The following is an 18,774-nucleotide window of genomic DNA, read 5'->3' as shown; positions in this document are numbered from 1 at the left end:
TCTATTGGAATTGGACCAGACATTGAGTGGGCTGCAAAAACATTTACGTAAGTAAATAATTTTTTAAAAAACAATTATAGGTAAATAATTTTTAAAAAAAATATATCAAATACTTTTTAAAAAATTTATAGGTCAACAATTTTAAAATGATAAAATGAATTACATTTCAATGAGTTGTTTTGTTGGGTCCGCTGCCTCATGAGGACACAATTGAGGCTAATGATAAAGAATAAAAAAATAATAATAATAAAAAAAGTTAGGAACGAAATATTTTAGTTTGTCTTTAATTTATTATTGAAAATTTTAATTTCAATCAGATTAAAAATTAAAGTAAAGTGAAAAAATAATAATCAAAATTTCTAATTAGTCACTATCACGTAACTAATTATAATTGAATTGGGTAGCAAAATAAGGATCCAGTTAAAACTCGATAGCTGCAGATAAAAAAAATAATAAAATAAAGAAAAATAGTAACAGAATATCATTTGCTTGATAAAAAAAAATTAATCGGTCTTTATTTACAATCAAATTTTATTTTGTTGTTAACTAGGTTACAAATTAGAATAAGATAATTAAAAAATTAACAATCAAAATTTTTAATATGTGGTTATTTTTTAATCAACTTTAAAAATTAGTTGTAAAATAATGACTGATTTTAAAAATTAAATTAAATTAAAATGAAAAAAATAACATTGGAATTTCTGTATCCCATCGTTAATTAAGATCAAAAAAAAATTGGCTATTACAGTCTTCTAATAGTGTTAACCTAACACGAGTCTTTAGCGAATTAGGGTTATTTAACAATTTTACGGAGATAAGTTGTCCCAGAGTATAGGGGAGTGGGAGTTCAAATCCTCTGTCTCAAAATTTCTCTGTCTTCATGTCCCCTTGCCGATCGAACGGATCAGATTATATCTCAATTCTCAAGGATGTCTTGCACATCACGATGATACTGCACACATCTTAAGGATGTCATGATGACTTAAGATGTAATCTGGTCCGTTCGATCAGTAAAAAACACGGAGACAGAAAAATTTGAGGATAATAGATTTGAACTGGGGGAGTGGTGGCAGAAATAAATTCACGACAAGTCGCACAAAATTACATAAAATATTCAATAGAAAAAATAATAGGATAATATTTTATAGTATTTCTCATTGGATCTTCTATTAATTGAATTTGTTGATTTGGAGTTTTTCTGTTCTCGATGTCCTTTATTTTCTTTATCATCAAAAGGGTATTTTCTTTTTTTTTTAAATACTAAAAGGACAATTCATTCTATTCTTCATCCAAAAAAAAACTCTTATTTCAATAATATTATAATAATTATAATCATAGCTACTAATATATATATATATATATATTCTCTAATTAAATCAAAATTATTATATATGAAATATTATTATATTTTAATATTTTTTATTTTACCAAAAAGGATGCCTCGTGTGGGGCCAAATTAATGATATGCCGGTAATTTTACCCCATCACTTCTGCTTACTTATTTCAGTTCAAAGTACAATGGTGTTGCCGTGCATGCACACCTTTAATTAAGGTCTCCGTGATTTGCATGGCATGAACATTGAAGGAAACATAGGAGGGCCGGGGCAGGCACTCAGCATTGAAGAGAGAGGGATAGTGTTGTGACTTGTGAGTGAGAGGTGCGCGGTACGAGAACGTTCAGTCGATGCTCATCCTCAACTAAAACATCATGTACTAGCTCGATGCATATATGCTGTGGACATATAAAGAGATATATGTAGCATACAGTTTTATTCATGCATTCTGTGGTAGTTCCATTTGTAGCGCTTTAATTAATCGCTGCATGCTGAAACTATCACTCGTACTCGTCTATTTAATTCCCTAGCTTTAATTTTTTTTTTTTTTCCTTTAATTGTTGGTTCTATGCATCTGACACGCAATCTGAAGAGCACAGAGATTAATGCTGAAGAGAACTTCATGCATGCAGCAATCCGGTGGACAACGACGAACCATTAGTGATCATCAACACTAGTCGAGCAGAGGAAGGAAGAAGAAGTGTGTGTCCGAGATTGTGCGTTGCATGAAGGAAAAGACATTGGAATAGTAGTTAGGTTGGATGGAGGCAGCAGTCACGAGAGTCTTGGGCTCTCTCTCTCCAATTGATTCCCATCCTGCACCATTTGGCAGCCCCCCCTTTCTCTCTCATCTTCTCTGCTTTGTCTCTTTGTTTGTCCGACCAGCCATCAATGAGGGAGGCTAATTGGGACCTCTTCTCGTCTCTTCCCTTCGCTTCATACGGCCGTTAAAGAACAGCGATCGTCTCTCTCACTTTCACTCAGTGCCGTCGTTCTTGCCCATTTACCAGGGCAGAAGATGATGATGTGAAGCTCTTGATCCAACCATTTACTGTTTAGGAAATTAACGAGACTGGCAGATGTGGTCCTTATTAATTCAAAGACTAGTGTTTAATTTATTATAAAGATTCATATATATTTTAAATTTTTTATTAAAACGTTTAGATTTAAATTTATTTTTTACTGATCTTTCAAACGACAGGCGCTGAAATCATGACTGCTCGTGTCACTGTCAAATCCCAAGAAGGTGAACGTATGATGGTTTCTTATTCCTGTTTATGAAAAGAAATGAGATGATAATCATAAAGCCTATTGTTTTAGGTCTCATGTGCTTCAATGATTTCCAGAATATATATGCATTTTTTTCTTTTTACTTTTGCATTGTATTCTTGTGTGAAATAATATGAATTCAGCTGGGAAATCGACAAGCTAGCTACAAAAGTAATATTATTGATGACAAAAGACGAATACGTTTGTCCTAACTTCCTCATCAATCCGTCTTCTCAGGATGAACACGGAAGTACAAAAGTAATATTATGCAGATTGAGGGAGTGGATGTATGATCAAGCCCTTGAAGTGTAATTGGCCAAGTTTTACTGAGCTAGTAGCACAGCGTAATGAAAAGGACTTGGCATGGCTGCTTCCTCCTCGCTCCATCAATTCGACACGAGCACGCAGCTTTATTTTCCTTGGCATGAATACGACTGACCTCGTTTTGTTGCTATACACATACCACCACATGGAGCATTTGACCTCTCATGCATGCACCAACTTGCAGTAACATTTTTGTTGTTTCCGGAGTCGCAGAGTAAGTTACTGCATGTCGCGTACGCATTGGAAAAGAGATAAAAGAAAACAGAAGACGAGAAAATAGGATCAAGACGAACCAAACTGTTTAAGAAGTGAGGTTCTTTTTTTCACTTATTTCAAGGGGCTTATTTTATTGGCAGATTTAGTAAAACCGTCATTTTAATTCTTGGCAGTTCCTTGTCGTATGCATTATCATCATCATGTGCTTCACCATGTCTTAATCATTTTAATATATATAACTTGCTTTATAATTTATTCTCAATAAAAATAGATTAATCTCAGAAGTTGTTACTATAATATGATATTTCTAGAAACATTTCTGTGTCAAATATGATGAAGATGTAATATTTGACAATGGAAGGAAGAAATATAGTTAAGGAAGAAATTTTATTTTATTTTCTCTTATATATTTTTTCATGCTACATTTAACTTATAACTTATGTAGCTATGATAAAAGAAGTTCAAAAATAAACAAATACACGTACTAAACAATTTAATTCATGTGATAATTAATTAGTCATTGTATAATCCAATCAAATTTGACTTGATGGAGATTAAAGTAATTTAATTTTAAATTCTAATAATGTAGTTTGATTTCGGCTTCCAAGTATGTATTATGAGGAGATTAGTAATATTGACTTAGTCAACCTAGACTCCATGTGGGAAGCCCTTGACTTGGTTTTGACTTGGTTAAAGTAGACTATACGTGGCACCTTTTCAACTGGGTTAAAAGTGATGGGAGTCGGTTGAGCTCATAAGTGGTATTCAAACTTATAATCTAATGAAGTCAGGTTTGTTTTAGGAGAAGTCAGAATGTTTGAAAGGAATTTGGTAGTATTCAAGGTTGTCTCGTCTACTTAATAAGGGGCTCAACATTTCTTAGCGTCACTCGGCCAAGCCTAGAAGTAGACTAGTAGCAATGGCGGAGCCAGGCCGGGTGATTTATCCGAGCTAATTCCAGATTGTGAGCAATGACTGTCAATTCCGACGCCGTCGTCCCGAGTTAATTCCTCTTTTTTCTCGTGTTTTCCATTTGTTTTCCACTGTAAATTCGAGATTAGCCAGCCCGGGTGATCTATCCAGGCTGATTCCAGATTGTGAGCAATAGTCGTCAACTTCGACGCCGTCGTCCCGGGCTAATTCCTTTTTTTCTCGTGTTTTCCATTTGTTTTCCACTGTAAATTCGAGATTCGATGTCATCGGCCTCCGAGCTACAGCCCGAGTAAACTATAACCTGGCTCCGCCCTTGACTAGTAGGAAGTATGAGAATTCATCTGAGTTAGAAGGTAGTTTGATCTAGTAGATCATTCAAACTCGATGTTACTTGGGGTCACTTGGCTGAGCTTAGAAATAGACTAGTAGGAAATATGAGAATTTATTTGTTGGTTCAATCAAAGTTTCATATTGAAAAGATTTGATAAAAATCATGAGTTTAAAAGGATGTAGGATATTTTCATTGGTATGAGATCTTTTAGGGAGAGCCCAAGAGCAAAATCATAAGGGTTTAGGCCTAAATTGGATAATATCATGTCATTGTGGAGATATACGGTCATCCTTTGCACAACAAATGGTATCAGAGTTATGGTCCAGACCAGATACCATATGAGGTGACCTTGAACGAAGTTGAAGGTGGGAGGTTAGGTGGATCGAATGCTTGCGGGAAGGCCCCGAAGCAAGTCAAGTGATCAGATACTCGTGAGGAGGCCCGGAGCAGGTCAGGATGACTGGATACTTGCAAAAAGGTCCCGAAATAGGTCAAGGTGATCGGATACTCGCAGGAGGCCCGGAGCAGGTAAGAATAACTGGATGCTTGCGGGGAGGCCTGGAGCAAGTCAGGGTGGTCGGATACTTGTGGAGAGGTGAGTAGGTCAAGGTGACCCGATGCTCACGGAAAAGCCCAAAGCAGATCAAGGTGACCGGATGTGAATGCTTGCAGGGAGGTCCAGAGCAGGTCAGGGTGATCAGATGCTCACGGGGAGGTCCGGATCATGAGAATAATTATGGTCCTTCGTTTGAGAGGAGGATTGTTAGGGTTCAATCAAAGTTTCACATTAGAAATATTTGATAAAAATCATGAGTTTAAAAGGATATATGATATCTCCATTGAAATGAACTTTTTGGGAATAGCCCAAGAGTAAAGTCATGAGAGTTTAAATCCAAAATGAATAATATTACATCATTATGGAGATATATGAGCATCATTTATACAACATCATCTAAGTCAGAAGATAGTCTAATCTAGTAGATCATTCAGATAGAACTCAGACTCGACAGAGCAAGAGGTATATTGATTATGGAAGAAACCTCATATAAGCAATTTGTGCTGTTTTTTTTAGTACAAATGTGAATGACAAGGGAAATGTGTGTCAATTATAAATACAGATAGAGGCAGCGGTTACAGGTGTGAAAGTTAGTCACTTATTTGAAATTATGCTAGAAACTAGGTAAGGAATTCCTCTGTTCATATAAAGAGTCACAATCGTAGAATTAAAGAACATCAGATAATGAAGAATCATAGTTGTTGGAGTTAAAGGGTGTCAAATAATGAAGAGTTAGGTTTTTTCATTCTCTATAAAAGGTATTTGCTCTATAAAAGGTATGCACACTCATATGAGAAACTACTATTCCTCTATTATTTATCCATTCATTTGATCTGTTTATTCGTTTCTCCAATTCCGACTTAAGTGTCAGAGCAATCACACCAAGGTGGGCCGTGGCTCTCCTTTAACCTCATGTTAAACCATTCCAGAGAGGATAAGTCCCTCGTTTGCTAGATTTCGAAGGATATCAAATCAACTCATCGACTATCGACTACCGACTACAAACTTGACCCCTATTGACTCGCTAACGTCGGCAAATCAATCACTGACTCATTAACACCTAATCCATTAAAGTTTGACCCACCAAACACTGACTTGATTAAAGGACAATAGCTGATCCATCAAAGAAGATGACTAGAGACAACTCGGCAAAGAGTTGACCCATCCCTTGGACATAAACAGTGCAATTTGATTTAGGCTTCTAACAAATACTCATAACCTCATCTTAAGAATTATTATATCATTATTGACAAAGGCTGAAGTGGTGATGATAATGCTTCTAGTCAATATCCCTTCGCCTCTGACTAGAAACACCTTTCTTTCGACCTTGACAATCTAACAATTAAGACATTGTTAATGTGATCACTCTTCTTTGAGATACGATAAGTCCACCTTTCTAGTCACTTGTTTCACTTAAACTCCTCCTTGCTCAAACATGAGACAACGACAACATAAAGGAGGAAAATATAGATGTGGATTAAAGAGGAGACGTTAAAATGATAATGGAGATGTCAATGGTGTTGAGATGATCTTAAGAGGTGCGAGGAGATGAAGTGAAGAATGTTGGTATAGGAAGTATCATATAATTGAATATGAGTTTTTGATATTAATAAAAGTTCAAAGTTAAGTTTAATTATGATTTAACGACTTAATCAAGTATACAAATAACTTAGCTAAGAAAACCCTAGCAGGTCAAGTTTACTGGATACTAAGCAAGTGAAAACCATAATAGATCAGCTGAATTGGATAGTAGGCAAGAAAATATTAGCATATCAAGGACACCAAGAGTGGAAACCTAGATGGATTAGTGGACTAGACATCTAGCAATATGGACTTGATGGGCCAACGAGGATCATACATTAAGTTAGAAGAAAAGTCATGTGTGTTAAATGATCAAATGTTGAGCAACGGAAGCCCAAACATATTTGGAGGATCGGATGTTTAGCTAATGGTAAGTTGTCATAAGCTCTTGGAATAAAGTGGTTCTTCTAAAAAGAACATGTACGGATAAGTCCTCATTATTAGAACAACCTTAGGTGGCAGTTTGACTAAAGGGGTTCACTCAAATTCCGAAGTCGAGAACAGTTAACGTAATTGTCAAACTTTATTATGTGTTAATTATCATATTCTATGCTAATTATTCTATGTTGTAGAAATTGGTACTAATCGGTCCAATCGGTAGACCAAATGATTCGGTAGACTAATCAACTCAATCGATAGACTGAACAACCTAATCGATAGATTGAATGGCTAGGTTTGGTCGATCAAATGCGGAGGTGTCAGTTGAGATGGCTTGTGTGCTGACGTGATATCTGATGTGGACAGGATAAGTCTTGAATGACTGATGTGGTATAGGATAAAGATAATCTGGCTGACGTGGCATGTAGATAAGGTATAACTGGCTTATGTGGCATAATGTGTGATCAAAGATAAGAATGACAATGTTGACGTGGTGGAAGATCAACTTTGAGGAGCTGACATGGGGGGAAGATACTAATGGTTGGCTGAATCGGTAAACCGATCAATCATATTTAGATCTGATTTTTGAGGTGATCAGTAGACTAATCCATGACTATAAAAGAAAGCCTCAAACAAAGACTTCATATATCAATTGCTTAGGTTCGTGTGCTCTTGCCTCGATCCAAAATGTTGATGCTACACCATATTACTACTCCGACAACCGTGCTTGACTCAGGACCTTTATTTTGTCAGTATAATTGTATTTTATTTTATCGTTGACATGGCGTATATGGAGGGCCCTGGTAATATGGGGAAGTTAATAGTCAAGGTGATGCGACGGTCAAAATCAAGAAGAGGTGATAATCAAGGATGGGAAGTTCCTGACCTAGTCCAAAAAGGGAAGCAACAGCCAAAGTCTAGAAGTTCCTCTAGGACTTGGCTCTCCCACCTCATAAGCATGCTCTCAATATACTCTCGGTCAGTTTCTTAGTTGGTCGGTCCCAGGACTTAGTCTCTTCACTTCTCCTGGGCACTACTCCAATCAACTCCCGATTAATTTTTTAGTTGGTCGGGCTCCCAGGGCTCAGCCCCCTCACTTCTCCTAGGCACCACTCAAGTCAACTCTTGCTCGGTTTCTTAGCTGGTCAGACCCCCAAGGCCTAACCACCTCACTTCTCCCGGGCACCGCCCATGCCACTCCCAATCGATTTCTTAGCTGGTTGGGCTCTCAGGGTTCAGTCCCCTCACTTCTCCTGAGCGCCGCTCCAGTCAACTCTCTATCGGCTTCCTTGATGGTCGGGCCCCAGGACTCAGTCCTCTCATTTCTCCTGGGCACCTCCCTCATCAACTCCTAGTCGGCCCCCCGCACAAGTCAGATTATTGTCAGGAGACAATATTGTTAGGAAATTACAACAACTTGTTAGAGAATAACGATTATTCGTTAAGGAATATTCTAATACTCGGTCACATGCATAATGCGGAACTTTTCTCTACCCAATGTGAATCCACCGCACTTCATCCATCACTCAACATACCCTACACCTAACATTTTCTGATGCCTCATTATTACGGAGGTTATGAGAAGCAGTATAAAAAGGGAGGTCATCTCCATTGGTTTGTTACGCACACACATACACATCTACTATAATACTACTATTCATCTTCTATCTGCACTTTTCACTTGTGCTACTTTTGACTTGAACGTCGAGGACCTACGCCAGAGGTCTCTTCCCTGGTTCTTGCTCTAACACTCCTATGTGATCTCTTTGCGTGTACGCAGGCTCGTGGGTATCATCGATGACTTTCATTCACTCCCACTCTGCTCCGTTGGAAGGTGGAAAGGCCTGCAATGCTCCTGTAGGCCCTAGATTAGGGGTGCAAACGAATCGAATCGAGCCGAATATATAGAAAAATGTAAGACTCGAATTCGGCTCGAACTAGGTATATTCGAGTTCGAGCTCGATTCGAAGTTTGAAAATTTTAAAATGTCTGGTTCGAGTTTGGTTCGAATTAGGGCTCGGGTTCGAGTTCGGCTCGAAATATTCGAACATGTTCGCGAACTATTCAAATTATTGCTCGAAAATAAGTTCGAAAGACTCGAAATTTATTTAATATATATTTAACTTATATTAATAAATATTAAGGCTTGCGAGCGGCTCACGAACGACTTGAATAATATAATTTGGGCTCGAGTTCAGCTCGAAAAAAAGTTCGAACATGTTCGAGTTCGGCTCGAACACGATAAATTCGAATACGAATCGAATATTTTTCGAGCCGGCTCGAATCATTTGCAGCCCTACCCTAGATCCAAGCCCCCTTTTCGTCAACGTCCTTATCCTCGTCACTGACTCCCTCTTTTCGACTCAGCTTCCAAACAAGATCAATCGTCTGTATACTTTAAATTCAGTTTCATTCCTCAATTTGTAAAGAATGAATTTCTTTCTCAAAAGAGAAAGAAATTATTAATGGATTAATTAATAAAAGCGATCAACGACTATAGACCTTACACTAATATCTAGATATAATGAATCAAGTAAAAACTAAGGCTCCGTTTAGATTATGGGATAGGATTAATTGTGTTAGGGATTAATAGTGTGATAGAAAATTTGAAAGATGGGATAGAATTAATGGTGTAGAAATTAATAGTATAATAAATAATCCTTGGCTCTCTAAAAAATTATTTATCGTACTATTAGAGCATTCACATCAATTACCCTAAACTAAACTTTTACCTTAAATTTTACATTTTACATTAAAAAAACATCCACATCAGGTACCCTACTCATTTCCTAAATATACATTTTATGAATAGTAGTTCTTTAAATTTAGGGAATGGAATCAATTCCCTAAACATTAAAATACTATTTCTTTCTCCTCCCTTTAATAATAAAAAATTTCTCTCCCGTTCCTCTAATAATAAAAAATTTCTCTCTCCTTTATCTCTTTCCTCCATCTAATAATAAAAATTATGAAGGAAAGAGAAAAAATAATAAAAAAATAAATATATGGTAAATTATAGGGAAACTAATGTATCATGTGGTGAAAAATAGATATCTAAATTTAATAAAATAATTCTTTTACCCTAAATTTTAGATTTTGGATGAGGATACACATCGTGGATGCTCTTATTCCCTATTCACCTACAACATTAATCTCTATCATGCTCCTATCCCATCCAAGAGGAGCCTAGACCCTATCCCACCCTTGGCTCCGTTTGGAGGTAACTAATACGTCACGCGATCCCACGAAGGAGGTAATTTTTTTTTTAAACTTAATTTTTTCTATATTTTTCATTATTTATGACAGTTAACGTTTAAAACACGAAAATTGTTTTAAATAGAGACTTTTTGCTCGTATTTGGAGAAAGTTTTGGTTGGCACAGCACAGAACCTTGCTAACCTTTTCATTTCGCTCCTCACATTTTTATAGACATACAAGCTAAGTTACCTCCAAAGCTTTTATAAATTGCTATTCAGGTCCATCATTAGGTCAAATGGTGGCAAATATTAATTTTGTTTTGGCCTTGCAATATTTCATCTTTTTTCAAAGCGCCCTCATCTATGTTTGCAATCAATATACCTGGTATAGTGTCCTCAATTTTTCTTACTTTGACCATTTTTCCCCTTATTATAAATGTTATTAGTTTTCTCAATAAAATGATGGCGAGGCAGAGCTCTCATATCAATATTATATTAGATAAATAAAAAATAAATAAAAGAACTTATATTAAGAAGACACTTCTTTTTTTTTAAAAAAAAACATAATATCGAAACAACGCCTTAATATATTTCTATTTTCAAAAATATTTATTTAACTATTATCAAAATAGCTACTATACAATAAATATATATTATAATAAATATATCTTATAATAACTATTTTTTTACTAATTCAACTTGATTAAGATGATTTTCATAGTAATGCTATCATTTCATATATGCAATAATAGTGTCTCATTTCTGACTATACTATTATAATAATCGTATCATAATTGTTATATTATTTTTTTAAAGTAATGCAGATCCATGTTTTATGATTAATCTTAACACCAAACTATTCAAGTTTTTTTTTTTTTTTTATAATTTAAGCATAGCTCGATTCCATACAATCTTTCCGTCATCCAGAATTTAAATTGACAAGTACATATATAAACGGATCCACAGAGATAATAAAAACTATTGAATTTTGGCTCTTTAATCATTATAGTCATTATCCCATATATTTACCATTATATATATATATATATATATATATATATATATATATATATATATATATATATAAAAGATAGTGATCCGATGGTAAGAACGGAAGATGCCAGGTCGAACGAAAGAATGTCCTGTCGAATGAAGGATGCCGAGCCAACCTGACATTTGGCCAGGAGCTTCCCGGGCCGGACAGAAGACAACCCGACCATGGGCGGGTTTCCGACGCTCATAGTGAAAAGGGTCACCTGGCCGAGCGGATAGCCCGCTCGGCCGAAGCATAAATCATTGTTGCTGTGGAACACTCTCAGCCGAGCACCCGGTCGAACCGATACCTACGCCCGGTCGGACCTATGCCTGCCGAGCGACTGGCCGCTCGGCGCGGGAACAGAAGAGACAAGGACAAAGAAAACATCAGGGGAACATCTCCTGACAGCGGGTATGTTCAACGACCAGGCCATACGCAAGATCTTACAATAGATGATCCCGCTGTCCCATCATAGATGTGCTCGGACTGTAGCAGTATGGTGTCAGGTAAGCTCTTTTGACAAGCCCATACTGAGGTATAGATAGAGGACACGTATGCACCTCGATATGTGTGCCCGAGCCTCTTCACAACTCTATATAAAGGGTCCTTACCCTTCGTCGGAGGTACGCGTTCTAATATTTCGAGAGCCACTTGTCACTGCTTGCTTGCCTGACTTGAGCGTCGGAGGGTCGCCGCCGGGAACCCCTTCCCAGCCCGACTTCTGTGCAGGTTCGCTGGAGCTTCGTGCAACCAGTCGAAGATCCACATCAGCAGCCGGGGAGCGCCATGTGCCCAGCGTCCGTTGGCTCAGCATTCGGACAAGATCAATTTGGCGTCGTCTGTGGGAACGCTCCTGCATCCGATCAGAAGCAATGGACGAGGCTGGACGACCGCACACGGTGATGCTCTCCACGAAGGAGCTCGACGCTCTAATCAAGGCAAGAGCAGCTAAGCTCGTGGAGCAACAGAGAGAGAATGCGCAAGCTGAGCGGCTGAAGCAACAAACAACGTCAGCATCAGGTGGCCGAGCGGAGACAATGATCCCCGAGCGGACGCCTCCCCCGAGACAATGATCCAACCGACATTCAAGGGGGAGCACTGCCGAGCAGATGAAGATGGATTGGGACTTGGATCAACCATGAAGCGCAAATTATCTCCAGCCTTTCCGGGGCAGAGTGAAAGGTGCACCAATATAATGTGTGTTGTATATTTTCCGTTTGGCTGTATATTTGAAATGCAGGAAGCAAAATGTTAAACGCAATTGGCATTACCTGCCGAGCGGCTGGCCGAATCTTCCGAGCGGAAGATCGTCGAGCTCCGACGTTAAAAATCGAGAGACGAGCCGACGTCTATAAATCTGCCGAGCGGAAGACCGTCGAGCTCCGACGTTAAAAATCGAGAGACGAACCGGCGTCTATAAACCCTCCGAGAGGAAGGCCGTCGAGCTCCGACGTTAAATATCGAGAGACGAGTCGGCGTCTATAAACCCTCCGAGCGGAAGGCCGTCGAGCTCCGACGTTAAATATCGAGAGACGAGCCGGTGTCTATAAACCCTCCGAGCGGAAGACCGTCGAGCTCCGACATTAAATATCGAGAGACGAGCCGGCGTCTATAAACCCTCCGAGCGGAAGACCGTCGAGCTCCGACGTTAAATATCGAGAGACGAGCCGGCGTCTATAAACCCTCCGAGCGGAAGACCGTCGAGCTCCGACGTTAAATATCGAGAGACGAGCCGGCGTCTATAAACCCTCCGAAGCGGAAGACCGCCGAGCTCCGGCGTTAAATATCGAGAGAGCCGGCGTCTATAAAGCGTTCGAGGACGAGCAGGCGTCTATAAACCTTCCGAGCGGAAGACCGCCGAGCTCCGGCGTTAAAAATCGAGACGAGGCGTCTATAAACCCTCCGGCGGAAGGCCGTCGAGCTCCGACGTTAAATATCGAGAGCGAAGCCGCTATAAACCCTCCGAGCGGAAGGCCGCCGAGCTCCGACGTTAAATATCGAGAGCCGGCGTCTATAAACCCTCCGAGTGGAAGACCGTCGAGCTCCGACGTTAAATATCGAGAGACGAGCCGGCGTCTATAAACCCTCCGAGCGGAAGACCGTCGAGCTCCGACGTTAAAAATCGAGCGTCTATAAACCCTCCGAGCGGAAGACCGTCGAGCTCCGACGTTAAAAATCGAGCGTCTATAAACCTTCCGAGCGGAAGACCGTCGAGCTCCGACGTTAAAAATCGAGAGACGAGCCGGCGTCTATAAACCCTCCGAGCGGAAGGCCGTCGAGCTTCGACGTTAAATATCGAGAGTCAGACCGGCGACTATAAACCCTCCGGCCGGAAGTAATGCTGTTTAGCGGTAATTCCAGTTAAAGCCATACATGTATTCAACTAAGCAAGTCCGGCGGACCAAGTGTGCAAGCGGGCGGGTTACCAAGAGTACCCCGTAAACATCTGACGAAAATCCCATTTGCGAAACGAGATATATTCAGCCGAGCGGACTAGCTATACAAAATACTTCGTGAGAAATCCCTTGCAAAACGCAAGAGAGGTGGGATGAGAGGCGATTAACGAGGAGAAGCGGAGGATGGTTTCTTGGATGCGCCGCTCGGCACTATGGGCGTCCAGTCAGTCGGACTATGCGCCTCCTTCGACTAGACTTGAAGGGGAGGCATGTGATCCGGTGGTAAGAACGGAGGATGCCGGGCCGAACGGAAGGATGCCCTGACGAACGAAGGATGCCGAGTCGACCTGACATTCGGCCAGGAGCTTCCTGGGCCGGACAGAAGACAACCCGACCATGGGCGGGTTTCCGACGCTCATAGTGAAAAGGGTCACCTGGCCGAGCGGATAGCCCGCTCGGCCGAAGCATAAATCATTGTTGCTGTGGAACACTCTCAGCCGAGCACCCGGTCGGACCGATACCTACGCCCGGTCGGACCTATGCCTGCCAGAACAGAAGAGACAAGGACAAAGAAAACATCAGGGGAACATCTCCTGACAGCGGGTATGTTCAACGACCAGGTCATACGCAAGATCTTACAACAGAGGATCTCGCTGTCCCATCATAGATGTGCTCGGACTGTAGCAGTATAGTGTCAGGTAAGCTCTTCTGACAAGCTCATACCGAGGTATGGACAGAGGACACGTATGCACCTCGGTATGTGTGCCCGAGCCTCTTCACAACTCTATATAAAGGGTCTTTACCCTTCGCCGGAGGTACGCGTTCTAATATTTTGAGAGCCACTTGTCACTGCTTGCTTGCCTGACTTGAGCGTCGAAGGGTCGTCGCCGGGAACCCCTTCCCGGCCCGACTTCTGTGCAGGTTCGCCGGAGCTTCGTGCAACCAGTCGAAGATCCACATCAGCAGCGGGGTAGCGCCACGTGCCCAGCGTCCGTTGGTTCAACATTCGGACAGGATCAGATAGATTCACTATCTTAGCAATCTTTCTAATGATCCCACGGATATGGAGAAAAATAAATATAGATATACATGTGTTAAACACATGATGGAGTGATCACGTCAATTCAATTGAGAATCGACAAATTATGCTAAAGATGTCATATGTCCATCGTATGTATTACACCAAAGAGTATATATATATATATATATCCTGCCTAATTTATCCTGAGCAACGATGAGGATGATCTGAAGCTATCTTTACTTATTTTTTTATTTCTTTTCTCATCTATATATAATTTTTTTCTCTCCTACAGATAAGGTGAACACCAACATCAACATTAATTTAAAACAAATACCAATTAGCACAACATTAATGATGATCTTTAAACATCAACATTAATACTGATCATAATCCTTATCTTTAAAAATCACACCAACACTCCACCTTAATTGTTGATGCTAATTTATAAACGGTACTAATTTTTAAAAATTAGCACCATCTTATATACAGCAGAGATGTTTATATACCAGGGAAAAACCCACACATACAAAGAGAGAAAATAAAAAAAACGAAGTAAAAGCCACATCAGATATGCACATTGAATATCGCTCACCGTCATGCAAACTAAGTCGTGCAGTTTGATAAGTTAGAATATTTTTATCTTTCGGTATAGCTGTTGTAATAAGCGTTAAACATTTTCGAAATAAAAATATGCAAGTCTTATTTTAAGAGTTAACACTAGCGTAATTAACCCTGACAATTTACAGCGGGGAAGGGAAGGGGAGAAACTGCACGCCACGCGTTTCTCTTCCGCTTCTTAGGAAAGAAACGTTACGTGCCTAACCCATCCCTCTCTTACAAGTGGTAGAGGAAGGTGAGACACCTGTCGCAGTAAAAAACGGAGCCCATACTCCCTCTCCTCTTCTTCGAATCCAGTCCATGCACCCGGGGATGAACGGCGTCGTGTGGCCGGATGAGGTCGGCGACGACGGGGACGGTGCGCCGTGGGCCAGAACAAGCGCCGCCGGCGCTAGCGGCGGCGCGATGGGCGATGGCAAGGATGAGCTCGAACTGCCGAGTTTCAAGTTCATGCTGGATGACGAATGGTACATGGGCGCTACTACGGCAGTGTCCTCCGCTAACCTTGTACCCGCCGCTGCTGGCCATCACCCCTTCGACGTTTTCCGGCAGCATCCGGAGCTCAAAGACGTGAGTTTTCCCTCGAATCCGAAGCCGCATGAGGCCTTGCTGGTTCCGCCAGTGGATGACCTAGATCAAAATCCTCCTCTTTTTACTCCAAAATCCGGCTTCTCCTCCCATTTTGGTGTGGTTTGTTCGAGCCCCTTCGATGCCGGGTTCGATCTCGGGTGCGATGCTACGGGGTTTCTTTCCGCTCCCCACGCCTCCGCTTGTTCCGTCCTGATGAACAGAGGCGGCGGCAGTGGCGAAGGGGAAGGAGTCATGGGGTTCGTCGGATTGCGGGTGGGCGACCAATTTGGTTGTGCTGATCTGAGCTCAGCAGCCGAATTCTCCGGTGGGCGTCTACTGCCCACGTCCGAGAACTGTTCTGGTTCCATTACGACTGCTGCCTTCAGTTCCATGGGCTTCGACTGCTTTGAGAATTCTCCATTTCTCAACAGGTCCAAAGTTTTGAGGCCATTGGAAATTATTCCTCCTATGGGAGCGCAGCCTACTCTATTCCAGAAGCGGGCCGCCGCCGCTCTCCGGCAGAATTCCAATATGGGTGGCGAAAAAAGTGGCTTCTTGGGGCTGTGGAGCCCGGAAGGAGTTGGGCAGGGCAACTGGGGAAATTCCGCTTTTGAAGAAGAGATCGAGAAGAAGAGGAGGGGGAATGAGGAGTACGAGATGGACGACGGAAGCATGGACGCATCAGGGTTGAACTACGACACGGATGATGGTGCGACAGAGAATGCCAAAGGCCAGGAGGCTGTCAAGGACGACCGCACAGGGAGCGGCTCGATTGCCCACAGCACAGTGACTGGTGGTGGAGACCGGAAGGGGAAGAAGAAGGGCCTCCCAGCCAAGAACTTAATGGCGGAGAGGAGGAGACGAAAGAAGCTCAATGATCGGCTTTACATGCTAAGATCTGTGGTTCCCAAGATTAGCAAGGTGAACTGAGCGTCCTCCACTTGTTGAATTCAGTTAAAAAAATGCTATTTCCTTCAGATTATCCTTTATTTAGTTCTTCAGTGGTTGCATGTTTTTATGAAAGCTGCACAAATTTTTGTTGTTGTTGTCGAGAAGCACAACACACTTCAATTTTGCACGCCAAGTCGTCATGATTCATTTGCGATATGGCAGAATGCTGTCTGTGGATGATCTGGACCAGGGGTCCCTTAGTTCATCTGACCACTATTTCTCTCAATCAAATGTGTTGAATCCATAAGTGGTACCAGCATAAAGCATGCTAATTAACTGACCATTTTAGAAATACTTCTGCTATCATGTTATTTATCAGTTTCATTAATTCCCATAATTATGTTTATGGTTAGTCCATTTTTCTTCTTCTTAATTGTACCTTGTTCATATAGCTGTGGAATTCTTTCTTCTAGTAGTCATAGTTGTTACTACATAGTAATAGGAGTAGAAAGTGAGGAGAGGATCATCATTCAAATTATGTACTCGACTAGTATGTCTTGTTATATGGATCTTTTCTGATTGTAATGTAATTCCTCCCCTTTGTAGATGGACAGAGCTTCTATTCTTGGTGATGCAATTGAATATTTAAAAGAGCTTTTGCAAAGGATCAATGACCTTCATAATGAACTAGAGTCGACTCCTTCGAGTTCTTCAGTCCCTGCTACTAGTGGGATGAGCTTTCACCCTCTGACTCCAACACTACCGACTCTTCCATGTCATGTGAAGGAGGAACTTTGCCCAACTAGTCAGCCAGCAAGGGTTTGTGTCTTCATCCAGATCTTTTCTTTCTATATCACTGATTTATATTGATCAAGAAGACTATTGCCAACATAGTGTAATTTAACCAAAGTATAAACAGGCTTCATCCTGACTCAGTGAGTCTAGAGTTTGAATCCTCAAAAGTAAAAAGCTTAGATATGTACAGTTGAAACAGTGTGTTTAGTGTTTCAAAGTCAATATCGGCAGAAGCTGCATATACTGAAATGATTCTCTTTTGTATTTGCAATTATGATGCAATTGAGCTACACATTTAAAGTTCCTTTGATCAGCTTATTGATATTTGCATATGCTCAATTATGTGCAAGTCATCAATGCCAATTTTAAGACACCCCAATCATCCAATTAGAACATCCGAGTACATCTTATATTGTTGTGTTTGCTGATACCCTGAGTTCTGCACTCGACAGGTTGAGGTTAGGCTAAGAGAAGGCCGATCAGTCAACATTCATATGTTCTGTGCCCGTCGATCTGGTCTATTGCTCTCTGCCATGAGAGCACTCGATGGCCTAGGACTTGACATCCAACAAGCTGTCATCAGCTGTTTCAACGGATTTTCCTTGGATGTTTTCCGAGCTGAGGTAAGCCTTCTTCTCATCCTATTTTCATAAGGATAAAATTAATGATTCCACTCTCTTGGCTAGGTTGCCTGACTGACATTCCTGTTGTTTTGCTTCTTTTCAGCAATGCAAAGACCCGGGTGTTCTACCAGAAGAAATCAAGGCAGTGCTCTTGCATTCTGCAGGGTTTGACGACACAATGTTGTGAAAAATCAAGGAATCGCCCGCGACTGCAGTGCTTCCGCGGTCGCTGGTCACTTCCAGTTTCCAGTTCCTTGAACATCTTTAGCATTCCAGCAGTTTAATCTTAGGCTTTGTTACATGGAATCTTAGAGGATCCATAGCTACATCCGTCTTCTTACAACAGTGTCAGTCTTTCTCATTATGCAATAATAATCTACAATTCAATGTTAGTTTGTATTGTTTTAACATGCAAGCAACATATTATCTTGTAAACAACTAACTCTTTGGTTGAGGAAGTAGAAAGCTCATCTTTATAGTTTATTAAGCCAAACTTCAGATAGAACGGCATCAATGATTTGGATTGGATGTGTGTGGCTAGTTTTCCCATGCAAATCTTACAATTCAGTGTTGTATATCCTCGTTTAAATGCTCGAGTCAGATTCGATAGTAGAATGCCATTGGTACCTGTGGCATGCGTCGTAAGTTTCCATCCTTTTTTTGTCCCTTACAGCTAAAGTTAAACTGTAAGAAGTAAGAATATAA

At 40.7% G+C, this 18,774-nt stretch overlaps 1 protein-coding gene across 1 annotated transcript; it reads left to right on the top strand.

The window, feature by feature from the left end:
- The first annotated feature begins 15,397 nt into the window (after nucleotides 1-15,397).
- On the top strand, nucleotides 15,398-18,552 carry LOC122008255 (transcription factor ICE1-like). Its single transcript, XM_042563932.1, has 4 exons — nucleotides 15,398-16,681; nucleotides 17,258-17,470; nucleotides 17,899-18,069; nucleotides 18,173-18,552. Exons 1-4 carry the CDS (start codon nucleotides 15,491-15,493, stop codon nucleotides 18,254-18,256), a joined length of 1,659 nt encoding a protein of 552 aa, XP_042419866.1. The 5' UTR covers nucleotides 15,398-15,490; the 3' UTR covers nucleotides 18,257-18,552.
- Nucleotides 18,553-18,774: the final 222 nt, after the last annotated feature.

The sequence above is a fragment of the Zingiber officinale genome, chromosome 8A (genome assembly GCF_018446385.1).
Source record: "Zingiber officinale cultivar Zhangliang chromosome 8A, Zo_v1.1, whole genome shotgun sequence".
NCBI lineage: Eukaryota > Viridiplantae > Streptophyta > Magnoliopsida > Zingiberales > Zingiberaceae > Zingiber > Zingiber officinale.
The sequence above is the reverse complement of the archived record's forward strand: the minus strand, read 5'-3'. Positions and strand labels throughout refer to the sequence as shown.

Bases quoted from the DNA above. Each gene is read 5' to 3' on its own strand.
- LOC122008255 (XM_042563932.1), top strand. From the start codon at position 15,491: ATGCACCCGGGGATGAACGGCGTCGTGTGGCCGGATGAGGTCGGCGAC. The intron at 16,682-17,257 runs GTGAACTGAGCG...TCCCCTTTGTAG, and splicing joins TGGTTCCCAAGATTAGCAAG to ATGGACAGAGCTTCTATTCT. The intron at 18,070-18,172 runs GTAAGCCTTCTT...GCTTCTTTTCAG, and splicing joins TGGATGTTTTCCGAGCTGAG to CAATGCAAAGACCCGGGTGT.